The 22,030-nt window shown below is 52.7% G+C and overlaps 7 protein-coding genes across 7 annotated transcripts; 4 read left to right on the top strand and 3 right to left on the bottom strand.

Moving 5' to 3' along the window:
* Positions 1 to 4,859: 4,859 nt before the first annotated feature.
* GMORB2_1254 (solute carrier family 39 (zinc transporter), member 1/2/3) lies at positions 4,860 to 6,914 on the bottom strand (the record flags this gene model as incomplete). Its single annotated transcript, XM_035463236.1, has 7 exons — positions 4,860 to 5,455; positions 5,536 to 5,788; positions 5,865 to 5,977; positions 6,055 to 6,179; positions 6,260 to 6,457; positions 6,523 to 6,627; positions 6,751 to 6,914. 7 exons carry the CDS (start codon positions 6,912 to 6,914, stop codon positions 4,860 to 4,862), a joined length of 1,554 nt encoding a protein of 517 aa, XP_035324660.1.
* A 1,374-nt stretch (positions 6,915 to 8,288) lies between these two features.
* On the top strand, positions 8,289 to 11,211 carry GMORB2_1253 (DNA mismatch repair protein MSH2; the record flags this gene model as incomplete). The annotated part of the gene is made up of 3 exons (XM_035463235.1): positions 8,289 to 8,312; positions 8,378 to 8,509; positions 8,584 to 11,211. 3 exons carry the CDS (start codon positions 8,289 to 8,291, stop codon positions 11,209 to 11,211), a joined length of 2,784 nt encoding a protein of 927 aa, XP_035324659.1.
* A 537-nt stretch (positions 11,212 to 11,748) lies between these two features.
* On the bottom strand, positions 11,749 to 12,716 carry GMORB2_1252 (NADH-ubiquinone oxidoreductase 21.3 kDa subunit; the record flags this gene model as incomplete). Its single annotated transcript, XM_035463234.1, has 4 exons — positions 11,749 to 11,852; positions 11,965 to 12,153; positions 12,233 to 12,352; positions 12,503 to 12,716. 4 exons carry the CDS (start codon positions 12,714 to 12,716, stop codon positions 11,749 to 11,751), a joined length of 627 nt encoding a protein of 208 aa, XP_035324658.1.
* Positions 12,717 to 13,131: 415 nt separating this feature from the next.
* On the top strand, positions 13,132 to 14,319 carry GMORB2_1251 (tRNA (guanine9-N1)-methyltransferase; the record flags this gene model as incomplete). The annotated part of the gene is made up of 1 exon (XM_035463233.1): positions 13,132 to 14,319. One exon carries the CDS (start codon positions 13,132 to 13,134, stop codon positions 14,317 to 14,319), a length of 1,188 nt encoding a protein of 395 aa, XP_035324657.1.
* Positions 14,320 to 14,673: 354 nt separating this feature from the next.
* Positions 14,674 to 16,467, bottom strand: GMORB2_1250 (DNA primase small subunit; the record flags this gene model as incomplete). Its single annotated transcript, XM_035463232.1, has 4 exons — positions 14,674 to 15,298; positions 15,389 to 15,835; positions 15,929 to 16,123; positions 16,196 to 16,467. 4 exons carry the CDS (start codon positions 16,465 to 16,467, stop codon positions 14,674 to 14,676), a joined length of 1,539 nt encoding a protein of 512 aa, XP_035324656.1.
* A 1,723-nt stretch (positions 16,468 to 18,190) lies between these two features.
* GMORB2_1249 (Cupin 1) lies at positions 18,191 to 18,985 on the top strand (the record flags this gene model as incomplete). Its single annotated transcript, XM_035463231.1, has 1 exon — positions 18,191 to 18,985. The coding sequence occupies one exon, from the start codon at positions 18,191 to 18,193 to the stop codon at positions 18,983 to 18,985; it is 795 nt and encodes a 264-aa protein (XP_035324655.1).
* A 1,203-nt stretch (positions 18,986 to 20,188) lies between these two features.
* On the top strand, positions 20,189 to 21,784 carry GMORB2_1248 (O-methyltransferase; the record flags this gene model as incomplete). Its single annotated transcript, XM_035463230.1, has 6 exons — positions 20,189 to 20,395; positions 20,477 to 20,609; positions 20,681 to 20,804; positions 20,869 to 21,044; positions 21,101 to 21,276; positions 21,356 to 21,784. 6 exons carry the CDS (start codon positions 20,189 to 20,191, stop codon positions 21,782 to 21,784), a joined length of 1,245 nt encoding a protein of 414 aa, XP_035324654.1.
* Positions 21,785 to 22,030: the final 246 nt, after the last annotated feature.

The raw sequence follows: 22,030 nt of genomic DNA, 5'->3' as shown, positions 1-22,030 counted from the left end.
GGGGGGCAGAAGGACGGAAGTACAAGGTACGAATGAGGTATTGGTTTTTGTCGGGGAAGGAACAAACGTCGTACTTGCAGCGGTGGTCAATTTATTAGGACAGGATGACAGGCAAGGTACGACGGGGGCCCATTGACGGCAAGTACGATGTAATTGTCATACGAGTACATTGTACAAGATTTCTCCTCGGTTGAATGTATCTTGTGCTACTGGGAGTAGGAAGACAATATATTACGGAGTACGGAGTGCAGGGTCTTCATATTCACCAGATAAGTTATAACTGACCTGCATTATCTAGCTACTAGACGCATGTACTTGTACGGAGCAGCTATTACCACGCACATGTGGTATGTGGTATCTGCAGGTCAGCACAGCCTCGTAGAGAGAGAGAGAGAGAGAGGGAGGGACAGAAAGAGAGACCCAAGAGTGGAAAGACCAAAAAGGGCCCTCTAAGAGGGGGAAAAAACGCTCATAGCAGCCACTCTGATCAGGCCGGCGTAGTATCCCCGTAGTATCCTCCCGCCCCCTACCTTGTACAGCCACTCGTTTCAGTGTGCGCAACGTACCAACAGAGTGTGAAGGTCAGGAAAAAAAAACCTATTGGGGGAAATCCAGTAGTTGTTACTTACTCGTACGAGCACTTGTACGATAATAATAATCGTACTCAGCAATAACAATACTTGACGGTAATAATTGATTGTGTGTTGTTGGTAATATTACTCGTACTCTTACGACCAAGAGTGTTATATTATTCTGCGGTACGAGGTACTCGCTGCATTCGTCTAACAGTATCTGCTAATCCATTGTCTCGGGAAGCCTACCGCCTTGAATGCCATTCCAGACACTTCCAGTCTCGGCTACACCCACCATCCGACAATGCCGTTATCCTCACTATTCCATTTCTAATCCGTTTCTCTCCCTCTTTTCTTCATATCTTTTTCTCCCTCTCCTCTTCTTCCTTCCTTCCCCGCTCCATTTGCCCCCTTTTCTCTTTGTTTTCTATCGCTATCGTCTTCTGCAGGTTCCTTGCACAAGCGCACCTGCCCCGTTCCCAAGCATTAGCGCCTCCCCCCCCCGCTAGCCTACTATCCAACCCTAGCTTTACTTATGGAGCCTCCCCCTGAGACCCTGCAACCTCCCCCGAGCGTCTAGCGTCCCCCCCCCCCCCCCCCCCCCCCCCCCCCCCCCCCCCCCCCCCCCCCCCCCCCCCCCCCCCCCCCCCCCCCCCCCCCCCCTCCCTGGTATCTTATGGATCATTAGTGGTTGGCCTGCTAGTTGCCACTGTCAGGCTTCCCGCCACTGTTTTCAAACCCTCTATAGTAATACGTTGCCCGTACTGTAAGCCCGTGTATGACTAACTACGTGTACTCGTACGCGTACATATTAGATAATAGTACAGGCAGGTATTACTCATAGACTAGACCGACCAGCCCCGGGCGAGTCGCCGGGAAGCGTTACAGACACTACGCTAGTGGTCTTGGAGACCCGGCCTTTGGTAGTCGTAAAGAGCCTAAGCACCCTAAAGGGCCGCTCCGGCGACAGGTCCCATGGTACCGAATTCTAGCCAGAGAATATTCTTATGGGGATGATATTAAATAAATGCTCCGTAACGCGATATTATTCATCTCCTTCTTTATCTTATTTTCCTTCTCCCGCCGCATGGAAAATTACGATGAACAGCCGGGAAAGAGAAGGGAAAGAGAAGAGGAGCCCCATCACACCTGATCTCTCATCACTCGATATGAGTGGCAATCAATGGCAATACTCGTACTCTCCAGGTACCATCACCAGGCTCCCCTCCTTCTCTGTCGAGGTATCATCACTATCTATCCATGGACCATTCATCATGCATCTACTAGTATCATTCGTACGGCATACTCCAGGCTCATATGTTTTCCAGCCCCCCTCATCCTGCATAACAGTACTCGTACCATGCATTACCTTTCGAGCCCTCAACCATCCATAGCTCGTCGAATCCACGTGTCCCCAGGGGTCCCATCCCAGCCACCGCCCGCATATTACAAGTATTGTCTACAAGTGGGGGGGCCTGGCAATAATCCCACCTACGACATGTTATTCAAAACTGACACAATACGACGTTATGCGGTTGGGGGCAAATAGTTCCCATATGCCTGTCCTCTGCTGTTTCTTTCTGAGCGGCATTTGCTCATGGTGGGCACTGCAGGACACACACACACACACATACACATTGGGACCCAGGTAAAGACGACACATCCACAAGGGCATCGCCACCCCCCCTCTTTTGTGCATGTAGGGGACAAGTCCGTCCGGCGTCCGCGCATCTCAACAGGGCAAAGATTCCCAAGAGGGAAAGGGGAGGGGAGGGGGGATTTCAAAAGAGGGGAAGCAAGTGCATTGTCTGACCACTGTGTCCAGCAATCTGGGACGAACTCCCCCAGATGGGCACGTATTGAATCCATTGTCTCCCACTACCGAGACTCCATGCTAATACTACGCTACAGTGATACTATATTCACCTGTAGTCAACGAGCGATTGACTGGTTGAACGAGAAATAGAGACAGACAGACCGATATAGAACGAAAGAGGACATTGATCATTCACGTAATAGCACCCGCCAGCGCGCTAATAGCTTGACATCTCCCATGTCTCACTGAGATTCCGGTACGATGGCTAAGGCTGGCTCACAATCATTCAGACGTTAAATAACAAGCTTCGGGATATAGAACTCGGAGCCCAGGGCCTCGTAAGTCGTGTCTTGCACCGTTATCCCCCCCGATCCTCGCCCCGTCTGATCAGCGTCAGCCTCATTCAAGAACACGATAGTAGCCCTCGATCCTGAGAAGCTGGTTCCTCGTGAGAAGCTCTGTAATTATCTCCGTGACAACATCAACCTGCCGTACGAGCATCATTACGAGCAACTGTAGTCTGCCAGTTTTCATGAGTATCATGTCGTAACTTGATGGAGTGCGAATTGGAAGAACCGGCGGTCTGCTCCAGTGTCCAAAGTCCACAGCACTGCGAACTACATTTGGCGTTCATGACGACATGTACAGGTTCGAACTACGTCGCGTGGAGCGGCAGTGGTGTGTCGGGAATATCACAAGAAGAGCGTTGTATGCAGGATATATGGATATATGCCTGACTGTAACCTCATCACTCATTGGCCGAATGCCACCGTCAGAAGTTGTGCTACAGCATCGCCAACTCCTCCGAAACAGGGCATGAATGCAGATGCACCGAGCGTCCATCCTTGTCATCTATACAAACCTGCATTGCCAAGTCGACTAACAGGAATCCCTATTTTTATACCTTCTCGCCAAACCTCAGACCGGATCCATCCAGAAACTGACCCTCCACCCCCCTTCGGAGACGAGCAATTCATCAAAAGTGCCAAAATAGTCGACATCGTCCACCGCCAGCTTTCCAGGCATGGGAATGGGAAGCAGGTAATCATCCAGGATGATGTACGGCTTTCCGAGACCAGACAGCCCCAGGAACCAAACAGCTGGTAACGAGCTTGATATTGGTCCTGCGCAGCCAGGATAGTCGACGAATATGGTTCCCATTGGAAGACCCGGAGAGATGAGCGAGGAACCAATCGTTCACCCGCCGACGTTGAAGGATCCAGTAACCATCCAGAGTCCGATAAACTGCCGAGAACCGTATGTACACCGAGACGGCGACGGACGCCGAGCATTTCTGTTGACGCAGATGTCGGGGGACTCTACAAGAGACAGACGCTGAGCATGCAAGAGCACGTTGACGTACGTCCGTGGCCTTGGGCGTTGGGCTTTAAAGAATCTTATGTGGTTAAGCTCATGATACGATATAATATTTTAGATAGGCGACTGGACGTCGTCAATGATCTCTCACCCTACCTACATATACACCAACCGTACTTGTGCACTCTGAAATCTTGGAGACACATCCCACTACGTAAGACGGCATCCAGGAGAGCGGATGCACGTACTGGCAGATGAGAATTGCAAGTGCTAGCTGATCAGGTCGAGCCATTGACATGAAGCATCACCGCGTAAGTGCATCTTTACCAGCTTAACAGTTTTCCAGCTTAACATGTTTACCAGCTCGGCAGCTCGGAAACGCAGATACCCATTGACCAAAGACTTGGGTCCGACAACAATCCCGTAAAGTAGCCTGCCATGACCGGCGGCAAGATACTACCGCTACCGCCGGAAGATAAACAAGCAGTCAGGACTCAAGCAGGATGGGGACGGCCCTCGCGGGGTGGCTGCATCTCGGAGCCCGGTGTGATAGCGAAGTCTGCGCGCCGGGGGCAGAAGTCTCAGGCCTGTGTTGTACGTCTCGACTTTGATGGAAGGGTCCATTTATATCGATGTTTTTAAAGACAAAAGGAACCGAAACTCACCAAATGATATGTACCTCATGCCTTTGATGGATCTAGGTAATCGTACAAGCGGTTCCGGCCGGCAATCTGGCCGGGTGGGCGGCGACTCCTCTTGAGATACTATGAATATTCCTTGCCAGGATCGACCAGAAGTTGTTTTCACACATCCGCCTTGCTTGATCAGAGCTAGGTAGAGGTCTGGCATCTGGCATCAGAAGAAGGTTGAAGTTGAACTAGGCCCTAGAATATTTACAATGAATGACCTTAGTATTCCTGGACGTTTCAGCGTACATGCATGCCTAGCCTTGGGGCCCTCCAAGGTGACGCCGCCAACTGAGATGATGCAAGCTGGGTCGGGAAAATTGCAGGTTGTATTCCATCCCGACATTCTCAAAATATGCATTGCCACCGGAGGACCCCTCGGTGCCAGGGTATCACTAAGCCGTCCCATATTCCGCTCTATATTATTTCTTTAAACAAACGTCAATGCTTGTGCGTGGCTTGCTTTCCTTACGCCCACTTGCCCAGTACACTCATGACCACCAATCCGGACACGAGACCGAAGCCACCGAGAAGAACAGTCGTCAGGGGCGCGTCAGCCAGCTCCGCGGGGCGTCCGTGAGCGCCCATCATCCAGTCGCCGGCCAACATCTCGACGAGGCCGACCCATACGAGGATACCGGCTGAGAATGCGTCTAGGGTACCGATGGCAATGAGGGTAGACTTGTCGTTGCCGTTGAACTGGTCCAAGACACCGATGCCGATGCCCATGCCGATAGGAGTGATGAATGCGAACATTGAGGCGAGGGTGAGTTTGCGTCTCATGCCAAAACCAACAGGGGCGATGCCGTTGGAGGAGGTGGAAGATGTCTCGCCAGTCGTCTGGGGGGCCTTGACAGCGGGGGACTCCGAACTCTCGTCGTTGGTGCCGGTGGCAGGGCCGTGGTGGCTGTGGTTGCCGAGGTGGCCGAGGGTGTTGCTCGACTCGCCAATCGTGGCGATACGGCTGCCCAGTGCGATACCTTCGAACATTTGGTGGAAGAGGATCACGATGAAGAGGGTGATGAAGAAGCTATCGCCCGCGACAACGAGGGTCAATCCAATGACTTCAATAACACACGTCAGTCAGCAGTCATACGGGAGCATGCCGAAACCAGGTGGAGGGTCTGACAAGGCGAAGACTTACGCAGAGAGTGAAAGAGGATACCAATCTCCATGACGAGAATGGCGACAACCTCACTCGACAGGGCAGACTCGGCGCGTCCCTGTGGAGTCAGGGACGCCTCAGACCTGATCTTGTTGCTGACAACGCGGTGACCAATGTACTCGACGACAAAGGACAGGAAGAGACCCGCAAGAACTATGGCGGATGCGGTTCCCTCGTATTCGAGCTCGCCGATGCACTCGTTGGCAAACATGAGGGTAGCGTGGGTGTAGAGCTAGGGTTGTCTGTAAGTCTCTGAACAGTCGGATGCTACGCAGAACACACAGAACACCAAAGGAGATGAAGCTTACGTGGACAAAGGCAGTGGAGAGGATGATTCCGGTACCAAACTGCTTGAGGACCACAAACACAACGTTTAGCTTGGACGGCATCCAGCGCTGGAGCAGAATGGGTCCGAAGACGCCTGGCAGAGAGACATGTTAGATTTACTTCCAAGGAAGTGACTGAGGCGTTTGAATAGCTTGTTCGAAGTAGACATACCAAGGGCGCTCGTGGCGAGGATGGCAAACAGAAGGCCGACGCGAAGGGGGACATCGTAGTCCCTCTTGGTCGTGCTGCAGGAGTTGCTGCTGTCACTCTCATCTTCATCTCCTCCAACGCAATGTCTGGTATTTGTTAGAAGCTATAGACCACTCGAGTCCTTTCTTTTCCCCATCTTTTCTTTTTTTCGTGAAGGAACGCTTACTCGACTCCGGCATGGAAATGGCAGTGCTGGTTACTGCTACTCGATGACTCCTCCTGCTCTTCGCTGGTGCTTGTAGCTTCGCTGGTGCTTGTGGCTTCGCTAGTACTTGTGGTTTCGCTGGTGCCTGTGGTTTCGCTGTTGGTGGCATCAGCCTCGTTGACAACCTCGAGCTCTTCGCCGTCAGGGCCAACGCAGTACCTGGATACAGTAGTCGTCAGATCAGATCCTTTCTCGCAAATATCTGGCCATTTAGGCAAACCCACATGTCGCTTCCATGTGAATGGCAGTCGGTGAACTGAGCTGGGTACGAGGTGGTCTGCGTCGGAGTGGTCTGGACATGGTACTCGTCGTCTCCAGCGATACAGTAGCTGTGTTTTTTGAGTCGATGTCAGCATGGTATATCCAGTAACAGATATTATTTACACGATGATGCTGCCTCGGTCAAGAGGAAGGAGAGGAGGAAGAAGAACAAGAAGAAGAGGAATCCTTACAGATCAGAGCCGTGCATATGGCAGCCGGTAATGGCCGTAACTTCGGATTCCTGCCTTTTGACTGGAGGGCCGGTGGGTGGCGCTGTAGGCTCAGGAGGAGCAAATGCGTTGGCGGTTACGAGGCTAGCCAACGAGGCTGCCACCATAAAGGAGTTGCAACGCATGGTGATGTGATGCGATGCTCTCGAGGGGTTTACGTCGTAGTAACAAGAGACAAGAAGCGATGGAGGAGAAGCTGTCTCGGATGCCGGAACAAGAGGAGAGGAGACGGAATGAAGACCAGACCTCGGAGCGAAAGAGGGAGGATCTCCAAATTTAGATATATACGGTAGCAAGGGAAGGAGAGGGGAGAGAAGGAAGGAAAGATGAAGAAACGAAACACCAAGATCGACAACAAACAAGTCCTTCAGATGGGAACCCTAAGTGGTGGAAGAGCCGCCAAGACTAGAAGTCACAGAACGAAAAACGAAAAAGAAAATCCTGCATGTGCCGTACCAGTCATTACTCCGCAGTGATACGGGAATTAAACCCGCATCGTGAGAGAATATAAGAAACAGCGTTGGTTAGTTTTGGCTGATTGTGGTTCGCTCAACGAACGGGATGCAAGAGCAACCTTGATGGGCAGACAATTGCCAAGACCGAGGCGAGAACCTTGATAGACAGTTGTCTCCGCAAAGGTTAAGGGCCTTACGGTAATTCTATTGGGGAGAGAGGGACTTATGGTTAAAACAAAACAAAAACGATAAGAAAAGAGTTTTATGGTTAAAAAATAACGAGACAATTAAGCATGATTTTAAGAACCACTTTTCTTTTCCTTCCTTTTCTTTTCCTTCTTTCTCTCTTTCTTCCTTTTAGTCTCCTTTTGTTCCCTTTAGGAATTTTTTCCCTAAGCGCACTATTTCCAATCAATATTTTGTATGTAATGAGTTCATCAAGGGAACAAGTTTACGGTGCTATACTCCCAAAACGGAAGGCACCGTCTGTGAATGGGATGCACCTGCTTATCTGCGGCTCTTGTCTCTCTATTTCACAGTGGCATTACTAGCTAAGTACAAGTTGCAGGAAAAAACTTTCCAGAGGCTTACTCGTTAGAACTTTCTTGATCGCATGCAAATTGTGACTTCATGCCATCATCAGCACCGCTTTTCGCATTCTAAATCTTACACTTCGTGAGTTGAATGCCTAGTGCAAAATGTGGCTTGCATTCTGCACTAGTACATACATACAATATACTCACAGTTGTGGCTGTCCGTTAAATGTGGCTGAAAGGGTATCTCTCCACCAGCCATACTTCGCAGCCACATAATATGCACTTTTACTTAACCTGCACCAGCGCGACCTTTACGCGTCCTGGTTTAATGGCCCAACGCGTATCCCTCGGTCGTGGGGTTGCTTTAACTACTTGATCCTATCAACCCTTTACGCGACATCGACTCCCCCTATCCCTTCCTCCCTCTCGCTCACTACCCTACCCTTGTGTGCATCAACGCCGCTTCACACCTCACTTGGTAGATGCTAAGTTGCTCCGATTGCCCATTATGGCTTCGAGACCCGAGCTCAAGGTTTGTCCTCGCCATCCTTTGCAACCCCCAGGACCACCAGCCGATGCTAATGGGATTCGTTCCAGCTCGACGATGAGGGCGGCTTCATCAAATTCTACAAGTCACTACCGTCTGTCGACGAGAATACTATTCGCATATTCGACCGTGGCGACTGGTACACGTCGCATGGCCAGGATGCCAACTTCATTGCTAAGACTGTACGACCAGCCAGACCCTTCCCTCGCTGCTTCTCTCAGCCGCTAACGGATGTGCGTTTGTGTGACAACAACAGGTTTACAAGACAACATCGGTTGTTCGACAACTCGGCCGAAATGATCACACTGGACTGCCCTCCGTCTCCATGACCGTTACCGTCTTCCGCCAATTCCTCCGCGAGGCCCTGATGAAGCTGGGCAAGCGAGTCGAGATATGGGAGAGCTCCAACGGCCGTATGAATTGGAAGTGCGTCAAGAAGGGGTCTCCCGGAAATTTCCAGGATGTTGAGGACGATCTGGGTGGCCAGATTGAGTCTGCGCCCATGATTCTGGCCGTCAAGATAATGGCCAAGGCTTCCGAGGCTCGCCAGGTGGGCGTGTGCTTTGCCGACGCCAGCGTGCGCGAGCTGGGAGTCAGCGAGTTCCTCGACAACGACCTGTACTCTAATTTCGAGGCTTTGCTCATTCAGCTCGGCGTCCGCGAGTGCATTGTTCAAATGGATAGGGGAGAGGACAAGGACCCGGAGCTGATCAAGCTGAAGCAGGTCATCAGCAACTGCGGCGTGGCTATTGCGGAGCGACCTGTCGGTGATTTTGGTACCCGCGACATCGAGCAGGACCTCGCCCGTCTTCTCAAGGACGAGCGGTCCGCCACCCTGCTTCCCCAGACTGATCTCAAGCTGGCCATGGGGTCCGCAGCCTCCCTCATAAAGTACCTGGGCGCGCTGCAGGACCCTTCCAATTTTGGCCAATACCAGCTCTATCAGCACGACCTGGCCCAGTTCATGAAGCTCGACGCCGCCGCCCTCAAGGCCCTCAACCTCATGCCAGGCCCCCGCGACGGCTCCAAGACGATGAGCATCTACGGCGTGCTCAACCACTGCAAGACGCCCGTTGGCAGCCGCTTGCTGGCCCAGTGGCTCAAGCAACCTCTGATGAACAAGGCCGAGATCGAGAAGCGCCAGCAACTTGTCGAGGCCTTCTTCACAGACACAGAACTGCGGCAGACGCTGCAAGAAGAGCACCTCCGGTCTGTCCCCGACCTGTACCGTCTGTCGAAGCGCTTCCAGAGGGGAAAGGCCAACCTCGAGGACGTTGTGCGCGCGTACCAGGTCGTCATCCGTCTGCCGGGCTTCATCGGCACCTTTGAGGGAGTCATGGACGAGGCATACCGCGACCCACTCGACGAGGCTTACACGTCCAAGCTGCGCGACCTGTCGGACAACCTGGGTAAGCTGCAGGACATGGTGGAGCAGACGGTGGACCTGGACGCCCTCGACAGGCACGAGTACATAATCAAATCTGAGTACGACCCTAACCTGCGCGTGATCCGCAAGAAGCTGGACCAACTCAATCGCGACATCCGCGCCGAGTTCCACGCAGCCGCGCGCGACCTGGGCCAAGAACCCGACAAGAAGATCTTTCTCGACATGAACCACAAGGTGCACGGGGTGTGCATGCGCCTGACGCGTCAGGAGGCCGGGTGCATCCGCAACAAGTCGGGGTACCAGGAGTGCTCGACCCAGAAGAACGGCGTCTACTTCACTACGAAGAAAATGCAGGCATGCCGCCGTGAGTACGATCAGCTGTCGCAGAACTACAACCGCACCCAGAGCAGCCTGGTCAATGAGGTGGTCCAGGTGGCCGCCTCGTACTGCCCCGTATTCGAGCGTCTGGGCGGCGTCCTCGCCCACCTCGACGTCATCGTCTCTCTGGCGCATTGCTCGGCCCATGCCCCCGACGCCTACGTCCGCCCCAAGATCCACAACCGCGGCGAAGGCCAGACCATCCTGCGCGGGTCGCGCCACCCATGCCTCGAGCTTCAGGACGACGTGCAGTTTATCACAAATGACATTGAGCTGACGCGTGACAAGTCATCCTTCCTCGTCATCACCGGTCCCAACATGGGTGGAAAATCCACCTACATCCGCCAAGTGGGTGTCATCGCCCTTATGGCCCAGGTCGGTTGCTTCGTGCCCTGCTCCGAGGCCGAGGTGACGCTGTTCGACTCCATCCTAGCGCGCGTCGGTGCCAGCGACTCCCAGCTCAAGGGCGTGTCGACATTCATGGCCGAGATGCTCGAGACGGCCAACATTCTGAAATCAGCCACTTCGGAATCCCTGATCATCATTGACGAGCTGGGCCGTGGCACCTCGACGTACGACGGCTTCGGTCTCGCCTGGGCCATATCCGAGCACATCATCGAGGAGATTCGCTGCTTTGCCATGTTTGCCACGCATTTCCACGAGCTCACGGCCCTAGCAGACCAGTACCCCCACGTCCGCAACCTCCACGTCACGGCGCACATCAGCGGCACTGATGGGAAGAGCGACGCCGATACCAAACGGGAGGTGACGCTCCTGTACAAGGTTGAGCCGGGCATCTGCGACCAGAGTTTCGGCATCCATGTCGCAGAGCTGGTACGCTTTCCCGACAAGGTGGTCCGCATGGCCAAGCGTAAGGCCGACGAGCTAGAAGACTTCACCTCAAAGCACGAGGATCAATCCCTCACGCGCTACTCAAAGGGTGACGTCGAGGATGGGAGTGCCATGCTCAAAGCTATCCTGAAGCAGTGGAAGGAAGAGGTTGGTGCTGCAGGCGACAGCATGTCCAAGTCAGACAAGGTAGCTAGGCTGAAGGAGCTGGTCGGTGCAGATAAGAACCTGTTGGCCAATCCATTTTTCCAATCTGTCAAGAATCTGTAGACTACTACTTTGGCTTCCTGTCTGATTTCTGTCTGTTTGGAGCAGGGCAAGGTATATATATATATATATATATATATAGTGTATCACGGCGTTTAGGAACATATTAGGGAATGGTATTAGTTCGATAATGTCAAGAATGTGTCTTCTTTTCTTTTTTCTTTTTATTTTTCTTTCCCCTAAAATTGCTCCAGTCTGAATATGAAATATTCCTGTCCGTCACAAATACCCCCCCTCAATCTCCTGTTCATTGTCAGTTGACCTTCGGTTTGGAATCAAAGGGTCAAGGGTTCATTGAGGAGCAATGTCAAGATACAACATACTTCATTTGTTGGTATGGCATATCACAAAACACGAGCAAGGAACCCAGAGTCAAGACAAAAAAACGCCTATCTCTTTCGGAATACAAAAGAAAACAGTCAAAAAAGGAGGTGATATGTACAAATAGCGACGGGTTGTGGAGAGACAAACATGATTGTCGTCTCATTGCACTGCATTAAACAAACGATATTGAGAAGAGTAGAACTTGGTGAGCGTGACCTATGAGCTACCGTCGACGGTGGCCTTGACAGGGTTGACCTCGAAGCCGTACTTTTCCTTGATGAGTTGGCGTCGCCTGTCTTCGTAGCCCTCGGCACGAACGCCTATATCATTGTCAGAGTGTGATCCAGTGTTAATCCTAGGTCCTAGGTTGGAGAGGGCTGAGGCCCAGAAGTAATGAAACCAGAAGGAAATTGAAAAAAAAAAAAAACGTACCACGACCCTCGCCAATATGGGCAATCGTCTCCTCGATAGGAACACGCGTGGTCCGACGAACAGACTCCTTGCGCAGGAACTCGTCCTCCTCGGCCTTGAAGCTATCGACTCGGGCGCCGAGAAGGGTGAAGAGGAACTGCGTGACGCCAAAGGCAGTACCACAGGCAATCATGGGCGCGAATCTCTTGACTAAATGGGGAGGGGAGGGTGGGTGTCAGAAATATCGACGGAGAGAGGGAAATGTAAGCTGAGTATATCCAGAACATACAAGGCAGACCAAGGACACCGCCAGCGGCGAAACCACCTAAGCCGGCGCCCCAGGGGTCCTCATTTCCAATGAGGTTCTGCGTGATACCCTTGACGAAGATGTAGGCGGCGGGAGCGGCAGCTATAAACCGAAAGTCAAGATTAGCGTCAATTTGTCGTAACGAGGGGGGAATCTATGACAGTGGGAAACATGGAGGAGAGAGACAGAGAAGAAGAGTACAGGGCGAATATCGAAGGGGAAACGGGGAAAACAATAGAGAGGACGGCATACTGATGATTCCCACCAGGGGAGCTTGACGGATGAAGAAGCCAGAAATACCAAGGCTCTCTCTGGACATGGCGTTGCGGACTCCACCGGTAAAGCTACCGGCTAGAAGACCGACAACACCGGCCTTGGTCGTCTCGGAAATGACATCGTGAGGGATGTAGGGCGTTGTCCCGCTAACCAAGAGGCCCTTGGGACGGATGGTCGATTGCCGCTCCATTGTTGTGTCTACGGGTCCAGGTGAAGCGCAGATTGGACAAGTGGAGGTGGACTGATCTGGGGTAATATGGGGGAGGGGGGTGAGGGAAGCTGGGGAAAGCGATGGTGATAGTTCCCAAGGGTGGTTTGGAGTCACGTGCTTTTGTCAGCAACTAGTCGTTTATGATTGGCTGTTGTGGGGGTAGTTAAAATGGGGTACGCGATGGGTCCTTGGTGAAGATCATCAGTAGCTTCAAGTGAAAAATTGAGAAGAGAGCAGTTTTATAATACCGATTACGCTATATATTAGGTGAATCCTTTCCTTGTTCTTCTCTTATCATGTCAGGAGACGAGACTCTGCAGATATTTGTGATTGAACCGTACTAATAGCGCTTGGAATAGGTGTCTTGTCGCTTGAAACCTCTCACCAGTCCACCATGAGCTCAGAACAGGTGGGGGATATTGCCCCCCCGACACAGCCTCAGAAAGCAGCAGAAGATGCCCCGTCAGACGCGGCAGTCACCCGCGAGGAAGTGCACGTCACAGCTGACGGCCAGTCTGCTGCTCCAACTCCGGCTCTTCGCATGTCGAAGAATGCCCTGAAGCGGCTACGCAAGCAGCAAGAATGGGAAGATGGCAGGGACGATCGGCGCAAGCGTCGCAAGGAGAAGCGGTACGAGATGAAGGACCGCCGGCGCGAGCGTCGCCAGGCACTGGAGGCTCAGGGACTGCCGCCGGAGGAGCGGCCGACCAAGAAGCCGTCGACGGTGGCGCGCATCGCGCTGGTGGTGGACTGCGACTTCGAGCAGTACATGAGCGACAAGGAGCGCATCTCGCTGTCGAGCCAGGTTACGCGGTCGTACTCGGACAACCGGAACGCGCGGTACCGGGTCAACCTGTGGATGTCCGGGTGGAAGGGTCGGCTTCTGGACCGGTTCGAGACGGTGCTGACGAACCAGCACCTGTCGTGGAAGGGCGTGGGCTTCCACTCGGGGGATTTTGTCGAGTGCTCGCAGCGGGCGCAGGAGAAGATGCGGGGCGAGGTGGTAGAGCCGCTGCAGAGGAGCCTAGACCTTCAGCCACTCTCGTGGGCGCGCGACGGGAAGGATCCGTTTCCCCTGCCCGACCCGGAACCGCAGCCCCGGCCGGAGTACGGGCACATCATCTACCTCACCTCCGACTCTCCCTATACTCTCGAGCGTCTCGAGCCGAACAAGTGCTACATCGTAGGCGGTTTGGTCGACAAGAATCGCGAAAAGGGCCTGTGCTACCGGAGGGCCAGGGAGCGCGGCATCCGCACCGCCCGTCTGCCCATCGGCCAGTTCATGATGATGCAGAGCCGTCAGGTCCTCGCTACCAACCATGTTGTCGAGATCATGCTAAAGTGGCTCGAATACGAGGACTGGGGTGCTGCCTTCGAGGCTGTCATCCCCAAGCGCAAGGGTGGTGTGTTGAGGGGTCGGACCGAGAGCGAGAGCAGGGATGGCCAGGAGACGGCTGGTCAGGAGACGGCTGGTCAGGACGAGATAGGTGACTCTTGTACCCAAGTATCAGAGGAGCAGGCAGAGTCAAGAGGGCAAAATGACGCGAAGCAAAGGGGTGAAGGAGAGGCAAAAGAAGAGTAATGTAGATACACGCAGATATACGCACACAAGGTGCAAAAAAAAAAAACCCTGCTCGAGCTGATTAAGATACACAAGGTTGGCTCATATGGAGTATATATATAGCACTTTTGGGACTGGAGTATTAGACAACCTATAGACTACACATTCAAACTTCCTGGGCTTGTACATTGACGATTGTAGATAATGCCTGGGTCCGTCATGTAGGATGGTCTCTGGAGTCTACTCATTTGCACTCCTGGTGGTCAGGTTAAGCCGGATAATAGTAGTATCAGAGAGAAAGAAAAAAAAGTGATTCCATTATACGCCAACCCATGTCCATATGTTCAACCCAATTTAAACCACAGCTCATTGTTATCAAAAGTCCATTGAGTCATCATCTCTTTCTCGCTTGACACCGGCAGCCCTCTCCTCTTTCATGATGCCACTGATAAACAGGCGGAAATGGTCGATATAAGGTTTGAGGCTCGTCTTCTCCCAGTCCGCCACAGCCTTGGGCTTGTCGGTACCGGCCTCGGCATCGGCAGCCTTGTAGGAGTCGATCTCACTCAGGAGATCCTGGACGGTCGGCACCGCCAGCGGATCAAAGTCGTCGGCGTTGGCGGGGTCAATGGGCACACAGACGCGCCCTGTGCCCGGGTGCACAACAAAGGGGCTCTTGAGCAAATGGTTGAGCTTCTTGCTGACTTCGATATCCAGCCGCGGGTACGTGTACTCAAGGACAATGTCCTGCTTGGCCTCGAGGAGGGCCTTGGCGTCTAGTTTCTTGCTGGCGCCCGTCTTAGCCAAGGCGTCAATGTCGGCCCACTTGGATGTCGAGGCGCGGCCGGGCGCAGAGTCCCATTTGCGTCGCAGGAAGTCGTTAAGCGTCTGGTCGGGGAGAAGCTGCAGGAGTCTGGTGGCGCGCTCCTCAGTCGCCCACGGGTCCTGTGCTTCGAGGACGTCGTGCTGGAAGTGGTCCTTGAGGATATCCAAGCTCCGTCTAGAGCAGGTCGTGGTCAGCACCTTTTGATCGAGAAGGGGCGTCAAATAAGAGAGAGRGGGGGSGRGGGGGGGGGGGGGTGTGACTTACACTAGGTGAGGGTGTAGTGGCCTCCTGACATTGACCTTTTTACCGCTCTGCGAACCACCCTTGACGACCTCGAGGTAGCCGGCAATGGCTCTCCTCTTCTGGTCATCCATGCTGCGGACCTTTTTGTCGCACACCCAGGCATGAACACCTCGGCGACCAGAGTACACCCACATGATGTGGCGGAAGCCAAAGTCCTCGCGTAGGGCCACGTCGACAACCCGTATGGCCATGGTCATGAACTGCCAGCACTTATTGCAGATGTTGGCCTTGTCGCAGCACGTACGAATGTCGTCGTAGTCTGTCAAATCGATATCGAAGCACAGCTCCTTGGCTAGAGGCTTAAAGGCCGTGCTGTTGCGCAGAGTCTTGCGGTCGCGTGGGTTGGTTGTGTAGACGGGGCCGATTTCGAAACGAGACGGCATCAGGCGGAGGACGTCTTTGCGGAGTCTATGGTGCGGGTTTCCCCCTCTCCTGATTAGTAACGCCCCGGGTCCTCTAGTCGCTCCTCCCTAGTAGCCCATGGTAGGGTTCGTCACATACAGATCGGCCGTAGCAAAGGATTGATATCGCAGGTAGGCATCGTTTTGCAGGGTAAAGGCAAATTCGCGGTTGCCAAAATCGTTTGTAGGCGTGGGGCTGTGGTTGAGCCACTGGAACAGATAACGCCAGGGGAACAGACGCTGGTAGAAGAGACGCATCACCTCCGGATCGGATGCCTTCATAGATGTGAGGTCCCTTTAGATACGTTTCAGTGTCAGCGAGTTACTCGCCTCCATCGGCTGAGAACCTTCCCCTGGCTCTACTTACATGGGTGTGTCGTCCGTAGGCGGCGAACTGGGCTGGACGGCAACGGGTGCCGAGCTGGGAAACTCTTCGTCCGAGTCATTATCAAACAGTTCTTCGAGCTTGAAGTCGTTCTTCTCGGTTGTGGACTCGGCGGCAGTCGAGGGCGCATCCTGCGAAAGCTCGACCATGTCCACATCGTCGGCGTCGGGGACAATCGTGTCGTCGTCCATGGGCTCGTCCTTGACGTCCCTGACAGGGGAAGATCTTGACCCCATGTCCGTCGAGTGCGGCATTATCGGGTTCTTCCCTTTGATATTTTGGAATAACGAATCTGCGTAGTGATCTGAGGGGAGCGGAATGGACGGTGGGCTATCGGTATGATGTACAGGTAGACTACGATGGACGGGTCCGAGTTGAGAGACGAGGGTCGAGTTTGACGGAGACGCGTTCAGACGCGTAGCGCGTAAAGGGTGCCCCTCTCTTACGTTAGGGTGACAAAAAATGGCATTCAGAGGGTCGCGGCGCCAGTTGGAAATGTGTCTGGTGGAGTATTATGTCAGCTTCATGGTATCGGAGATTTTATTACGGTAAGGATCACAGTGAGGAAATGAAGCACAGAAAAACATTAATTCATAGATTTGGTTATTGTTCCAAATCTACTCCGTAATGGGTATACACGTTTTCATCCATTAGTTGGAAATGTTGAAAAAGCAAAAAAAAAAAAAGAAGTTCAATCGTTCTTGGGAGAAATTATAGGAAAAGCCCAACGCGGGGGTCGAACCCGCAACCTTGAGATGTGTCTCTTTCTTCGAGAACGAAGACCCGATATAAGAGTCTCACGCTCTACCGATTGAGCTAGCCGGGCGACGGCTGAATGTTGGAGGGGACGCAATTGTCCTTGTTTAAGAGACGTTACTGCGGCCACCAGTGCTCACCCAACAGTACGGATTAGTGCATGGCACGTTTTGACACCGATACAATTCTCTCGGGTCTTGGGTCTTTGTCTTCTTCACCATGGTCATTAGAGACGTTGCAAAGGGAGTTCACAGTCAAAACTGGTCTATACATGGACTAGAATAGTCACTACTTGTGTTTCCAGTTCCTACTCACTCTTTGGTCGTCAGCCGAAATAATACCTAGCCCACAATGACTTTCTGGATACAAACATCCGAAGCTTCATTTTCTGGGTCGACTTAGTGTAGCATGGTGGATATCAAGTACACCAATAAGCTGACCTTGATTGCACATGTACACCTTTTTCTTCTAACTACGTTGCACAAAGAACGGAAATAGTAGCACAGGAATATTATATCAGCTGCCTTCATCGATCCAGTGCATCACTGACAGACGTAGCACTGACACATGTTGGCGTTGTTGGTTGTCTGTATGCATGCATATAAGCAGCAGCAGTCGGCCGCCAACAGGTTACAGTCCATAATTCCATCTTTAATTAGCACAGACTTGCACACTTACAAGGCGGATTTGGTAGAGAAACAGCTGCGCCTCACCAGAAACCAAGGCCCCGTATCCGTCGTACAACCCTGCCACAGCAACTTCTGACAGCTTGGGATTTTCATCAAGCGCGATACATGAGGACAGACGCCGATAGACGCTATATCGCCTGTCATTCGATGTAGTAGCTCGTCGCCGGCTTTGCTGCTCGCGTTGTTGTCCTTGGCACAGCCCCCGGCATCTTGGGCTCCCGACCGGCGGCGGATGCATGGTCGGGACTCTGGGGTCGGACAGATAGTCGGGTTCAACGGCATATGCATGGAATAGCCCTCAAGGCAGTCTACTGGATGATGATGACGGGGATGGCAGAGGATCATGGGATGAGGCGAATCTCATGTTCGATTCGATATGAAAAGTATCATAGCAGTAATATAAAGCATGGGCCATGTTCCCCGAAATGTTTCAATCAGCACTTACACGCCAGACAAGCACAACGCCTGCCATCCCCATCTACCCACATTATTCGACTTTTTCAATTTCTTACCGAACTAAACATCACATACAATGCATTCTTCCGCTCTCGGTATCATCCTGGCCTCCGCGGCCATGGTATCTGCCATGCCCACAGCCCACCAGCCGCGCCAGGATAGTATCGACGACGTCCTCCCTCCCATTGTTCCTATCAACACGAGGGCCAACGACGCCGACTTCATCGCCGAGCTCAGGACTGCCGCCACAGCTGAGGACCGTGCCAAGCTCCTCGACCAGCCGGGCGACTACGTCTTCGACTTTGCATCCGACAGCCCTCCGGAGGTGACAAAGGGCAAGGGTGGACGGTCTGTCGCCGCCGACGCCAAGACCATGCCGGCCCTCGTCGGCCTCGACTCCTCCATGACGGTCGGCTTCCTCGGCCCCTGCGGCATGAACACGGCGCACGTGCACCCGCGCGCCACGGAGCTCAACATTGTTGTCAAGGGTCGCCTCGTGACAAGCTTCATCCCCCAGAACAAGGTCACAGCCATCGCCAACACAATGGATACCTACCAGATGTCTGTCTTCCCCCAGGGTGCCATCCACCAGGAGTTCAACCCGGACTGCACCGACGCCGTCTTCGTCGCAGCCTTCAACGACGAGGACCCCGGCGTCAATACCGTTGCGCAGAACTTCTTCGGGCTCGGCGATGATATCGTCCAGGCGACCCTTGGTGGTCCCGTCAGCTTCGATGGCGCTGACATTGACACGTTTCGCAAGGCTATCCCGGACAATATTGCCCTTGGCATTGACGCGTGCTTGAGCAAGTGTGGTATCCAGCGGAACAAGAAGCGTGGCGTTGCTGAGTTGCTACCTACTAAGGATTGATTGGTTGGCAACTATCCATCGCATTTTTTTCTTTCCCTTCGCCATGGTGCAGATTTTCTTCTTCTACTTGTTTATTTTCTTCTTGTACGCATTTTATGACTTACATCTCCTTTCTCAATTTTCTTGTATATATTTAACAGGTTCTTTACCGCCTCACGCTAGTACTTTGTCCATAAACATTGCTTTTCGCAAAAGATCCCTCTACCTGCTAAAACCGCCTTGACTATCGCGATTGCTTCCTTTTTCTTCTTCGTGTAACCATCGTCATACGATCTTCTCTTCTCTTCTGGGCGACCCTAACCTCTCATATGGTCTAATCCCCTCTCTCCGAACCCCCGGACCCCTCGCCCACAACTACCCCCATAGGAGCATCTGCTAAGCACCGGCAATAGCTACTCGTACAATGTTATAAGATACCATAAAAAAAAGGACGCAACATATAGGAGTACATTTGATGCATAGAGCCCCGCATGGCGAGACTAGAAAACCGCCATGATCCACTTACACTCGTATAGTACGGATGATAGGCCCGGTTCTGCCGGTGACAACGTGACGGGACCCCTTCCCGGCGTTCCCTTTCTGCAACTCGCATGACATGTCATAGCTTTTCGCTGGCCTGGAAGTTCTCCCCATCTTGTACGTGTCCGTGTCCGACCGTAATAAACTCACCATTGACCCTTTGTATTCTTCGTGAATGCAGTATGCCAGTAAATGAGAATTCATGGGGCAACTCGAAACCATCATGTCGTTGGGTTGGCAACATAGCAGTAGACATGATAGAATCAGTCAACATCTCCGACGAAATCACCTAGACTCGTACCCGTTGCCTATGAAAAGCTAGGCATGCAGTGCCGGACCCTGATATTGACTATCCAAGCACCCCCCTTCTTTAAGTTCTCATGACAGAGGTATGTGTAGTAATATTACCAAGCGACACCCACATGCGGTACAGGGGATTGAACAAGCGGCTCACATCCGCGGCACTCGCCCACAATACCCCACGGCACCGCCCCCTTACCGGACAGTCTGTTCATTGTGGTTTAATGTTTTCCTTTGCAGGCCTGTTTCCATGGCTCCAGTCTTGTATGATAAAGTGAGGGGTAGGTAAACTAAATACCCGGGTGCGACGAACATTCAATTCAATCTTACGGCATATCGTAACCTTCCCTCCCGTACACAATCGTTACCTCCTTTACATCGGAGATGAGTAGCAAAGTGGATATTTCCGACGCCGTGCGTCCTAACAACCTGGATGGAGTCCCGGACCTGATTGAGAGCATCACGGCCATGGCCAAGGACCTGAAGCCTGATGACAGCGAGACGCGCCATCGGCTGTTCATCAAGGCGCGCGATCTCGCTCTCTCTCTCCAGACTCCCCGAGAGACTATGCTGGAGCACCAAATGGCCGATGTATGTTGTGACCGTGCTCCTCGACTTCAAATAAAGGGAAATGAGGAAGGGCTGACCAGCGACCAAACAAAAACGACCTAGCCCGGTCTCATTGCGGCCATCAACGTTGGCGTCGACATAGGCCTCTGGAAGTACATGGTGAGGAACGGTCCTGACAAGCCCCAGAAGGTTTCGACCCTCGCCAATGTTGTCAAAGTTGACCCAGTTCTTCTGGGTAAGTTCTGGTTGCCTTTATTTTGGAAGCATCCTGGCGGACCGCTGAAGCTAAGACATAATGATACGCAGGCCGTCTGATGCGGCACGTCTGCGCTATGGGTCACCTCATCGAGACCGACGAGGATGAGTACAGACTTACTCCCTTTTCCAAGGCACTGAGTTTGGATATCATCGGTGACGGCTACCTCTCACTGTAAGCATCTAGTCTTTGAACTCGGCCACGATCAAGACTGGATGTCATCTAACATGGCAAAAAGGATCGGTGGAATGGGTCGCAGTCCGATAGAATTCTACAAGTTCCTCCGTAACACCAACTGGAAGAACCCGACAGACTCTGCTCACACGGCTATGCATGCGTCCTACAACACCGACCTTGCTAACTGCTTCGAATATCTTCGATCGGTTGGACTAGGCCCTCAGATCAACAACCACAGTACGTTATCCAGCCAGCCCCCGTTGCGTATAATACTGACAAGTGATTCCACAAAGTGGGTGGGAAAAGGCAAGGGCGAGTGCCGTGGATGCACCCCAGTATTTACCCCGTCGAGAAGACACTGTTTGAAGGCATGGATACTGCGGCCGACGCACCTTTGGTGGTGGACGTTGGTGGAGGCCTGGGACACGACCTTAACGATTTCAAGAAGTTCTATCCCAACCACCCTGGTGTCAGTACCAACCCTTTCTCGCGGGGAGGCGAGACCCGACGACAATGAAGACTGTTGAGCGTACTAACGGTATACGTAGAAACTCATCCTCCAAGATCTCGAAGTTGTCCTTGATGATGTCAAGGACATTGACCCTTCCATCCAGGTGATGCCTCACGACTTCCTGACGGAGCAGCCCGTAAAAGGGGCAAGGGCATACTTTATGCAGTGCATCATGCACGACTGGCCCGACGACGTCTGCGTCAAGATCCTGGGACAGCTGGCCAAGGCCATGAAACCCGGGTACAGCAAGATTCTCATCTTTGAAGTCGTTCTTCCTCGGAGAAACGCCTACTGGGAGGCCACAAGCTACGACATCCTCATGATGACCCAGTTCTCAGCTCTCGAGCGCACCGAGGACAATTGGTACAAGCTCATTGAGGGAAGCGGACTGGGTCTGAAGATTACCAAGCTGTGGAGCTCTGGACTGTCGGACGTCGAGAATTTGATAGAAGTTGAACTGGTTTAGATAGACAACTTGGATAACACTGTCAGCATGACTTACTATGAGTCATGAAGTGATCGATGGAAACCCACTCATACAAAACAAACATACAAAACAAACACCTGGGATCAACCCGAAATTATCAAGAGGGACAATTTATTGGTATGTACAAGTAGACCTTCGAAAACGCATAGAGGCAGGTTTTTTTTTCTTGGTATTCAACAACTACATGTGGACATCTAACCACTTTCGACGTTGCTATTTCGATTA

The sequence above is a fragment of the Geosmithia morbida genome (genome assembly GCF_012550715.1).
Source record: "Geosmithia morbida isolate 1262 chromosome Unknown scaffold_1, whole genome shotgun sequence".
NCBI lineage: Eukaryota > Fungi > Ascomycota > Sordariomycetes > Hypocreales > Bionectriaceae > Geosmithia > Geosmithia morbida.
The sequence above is the reverse complement of the archived record's forward strand: the minus strand, read 5'-3'. Positions and strand labels throughout refer to the sequence as shown.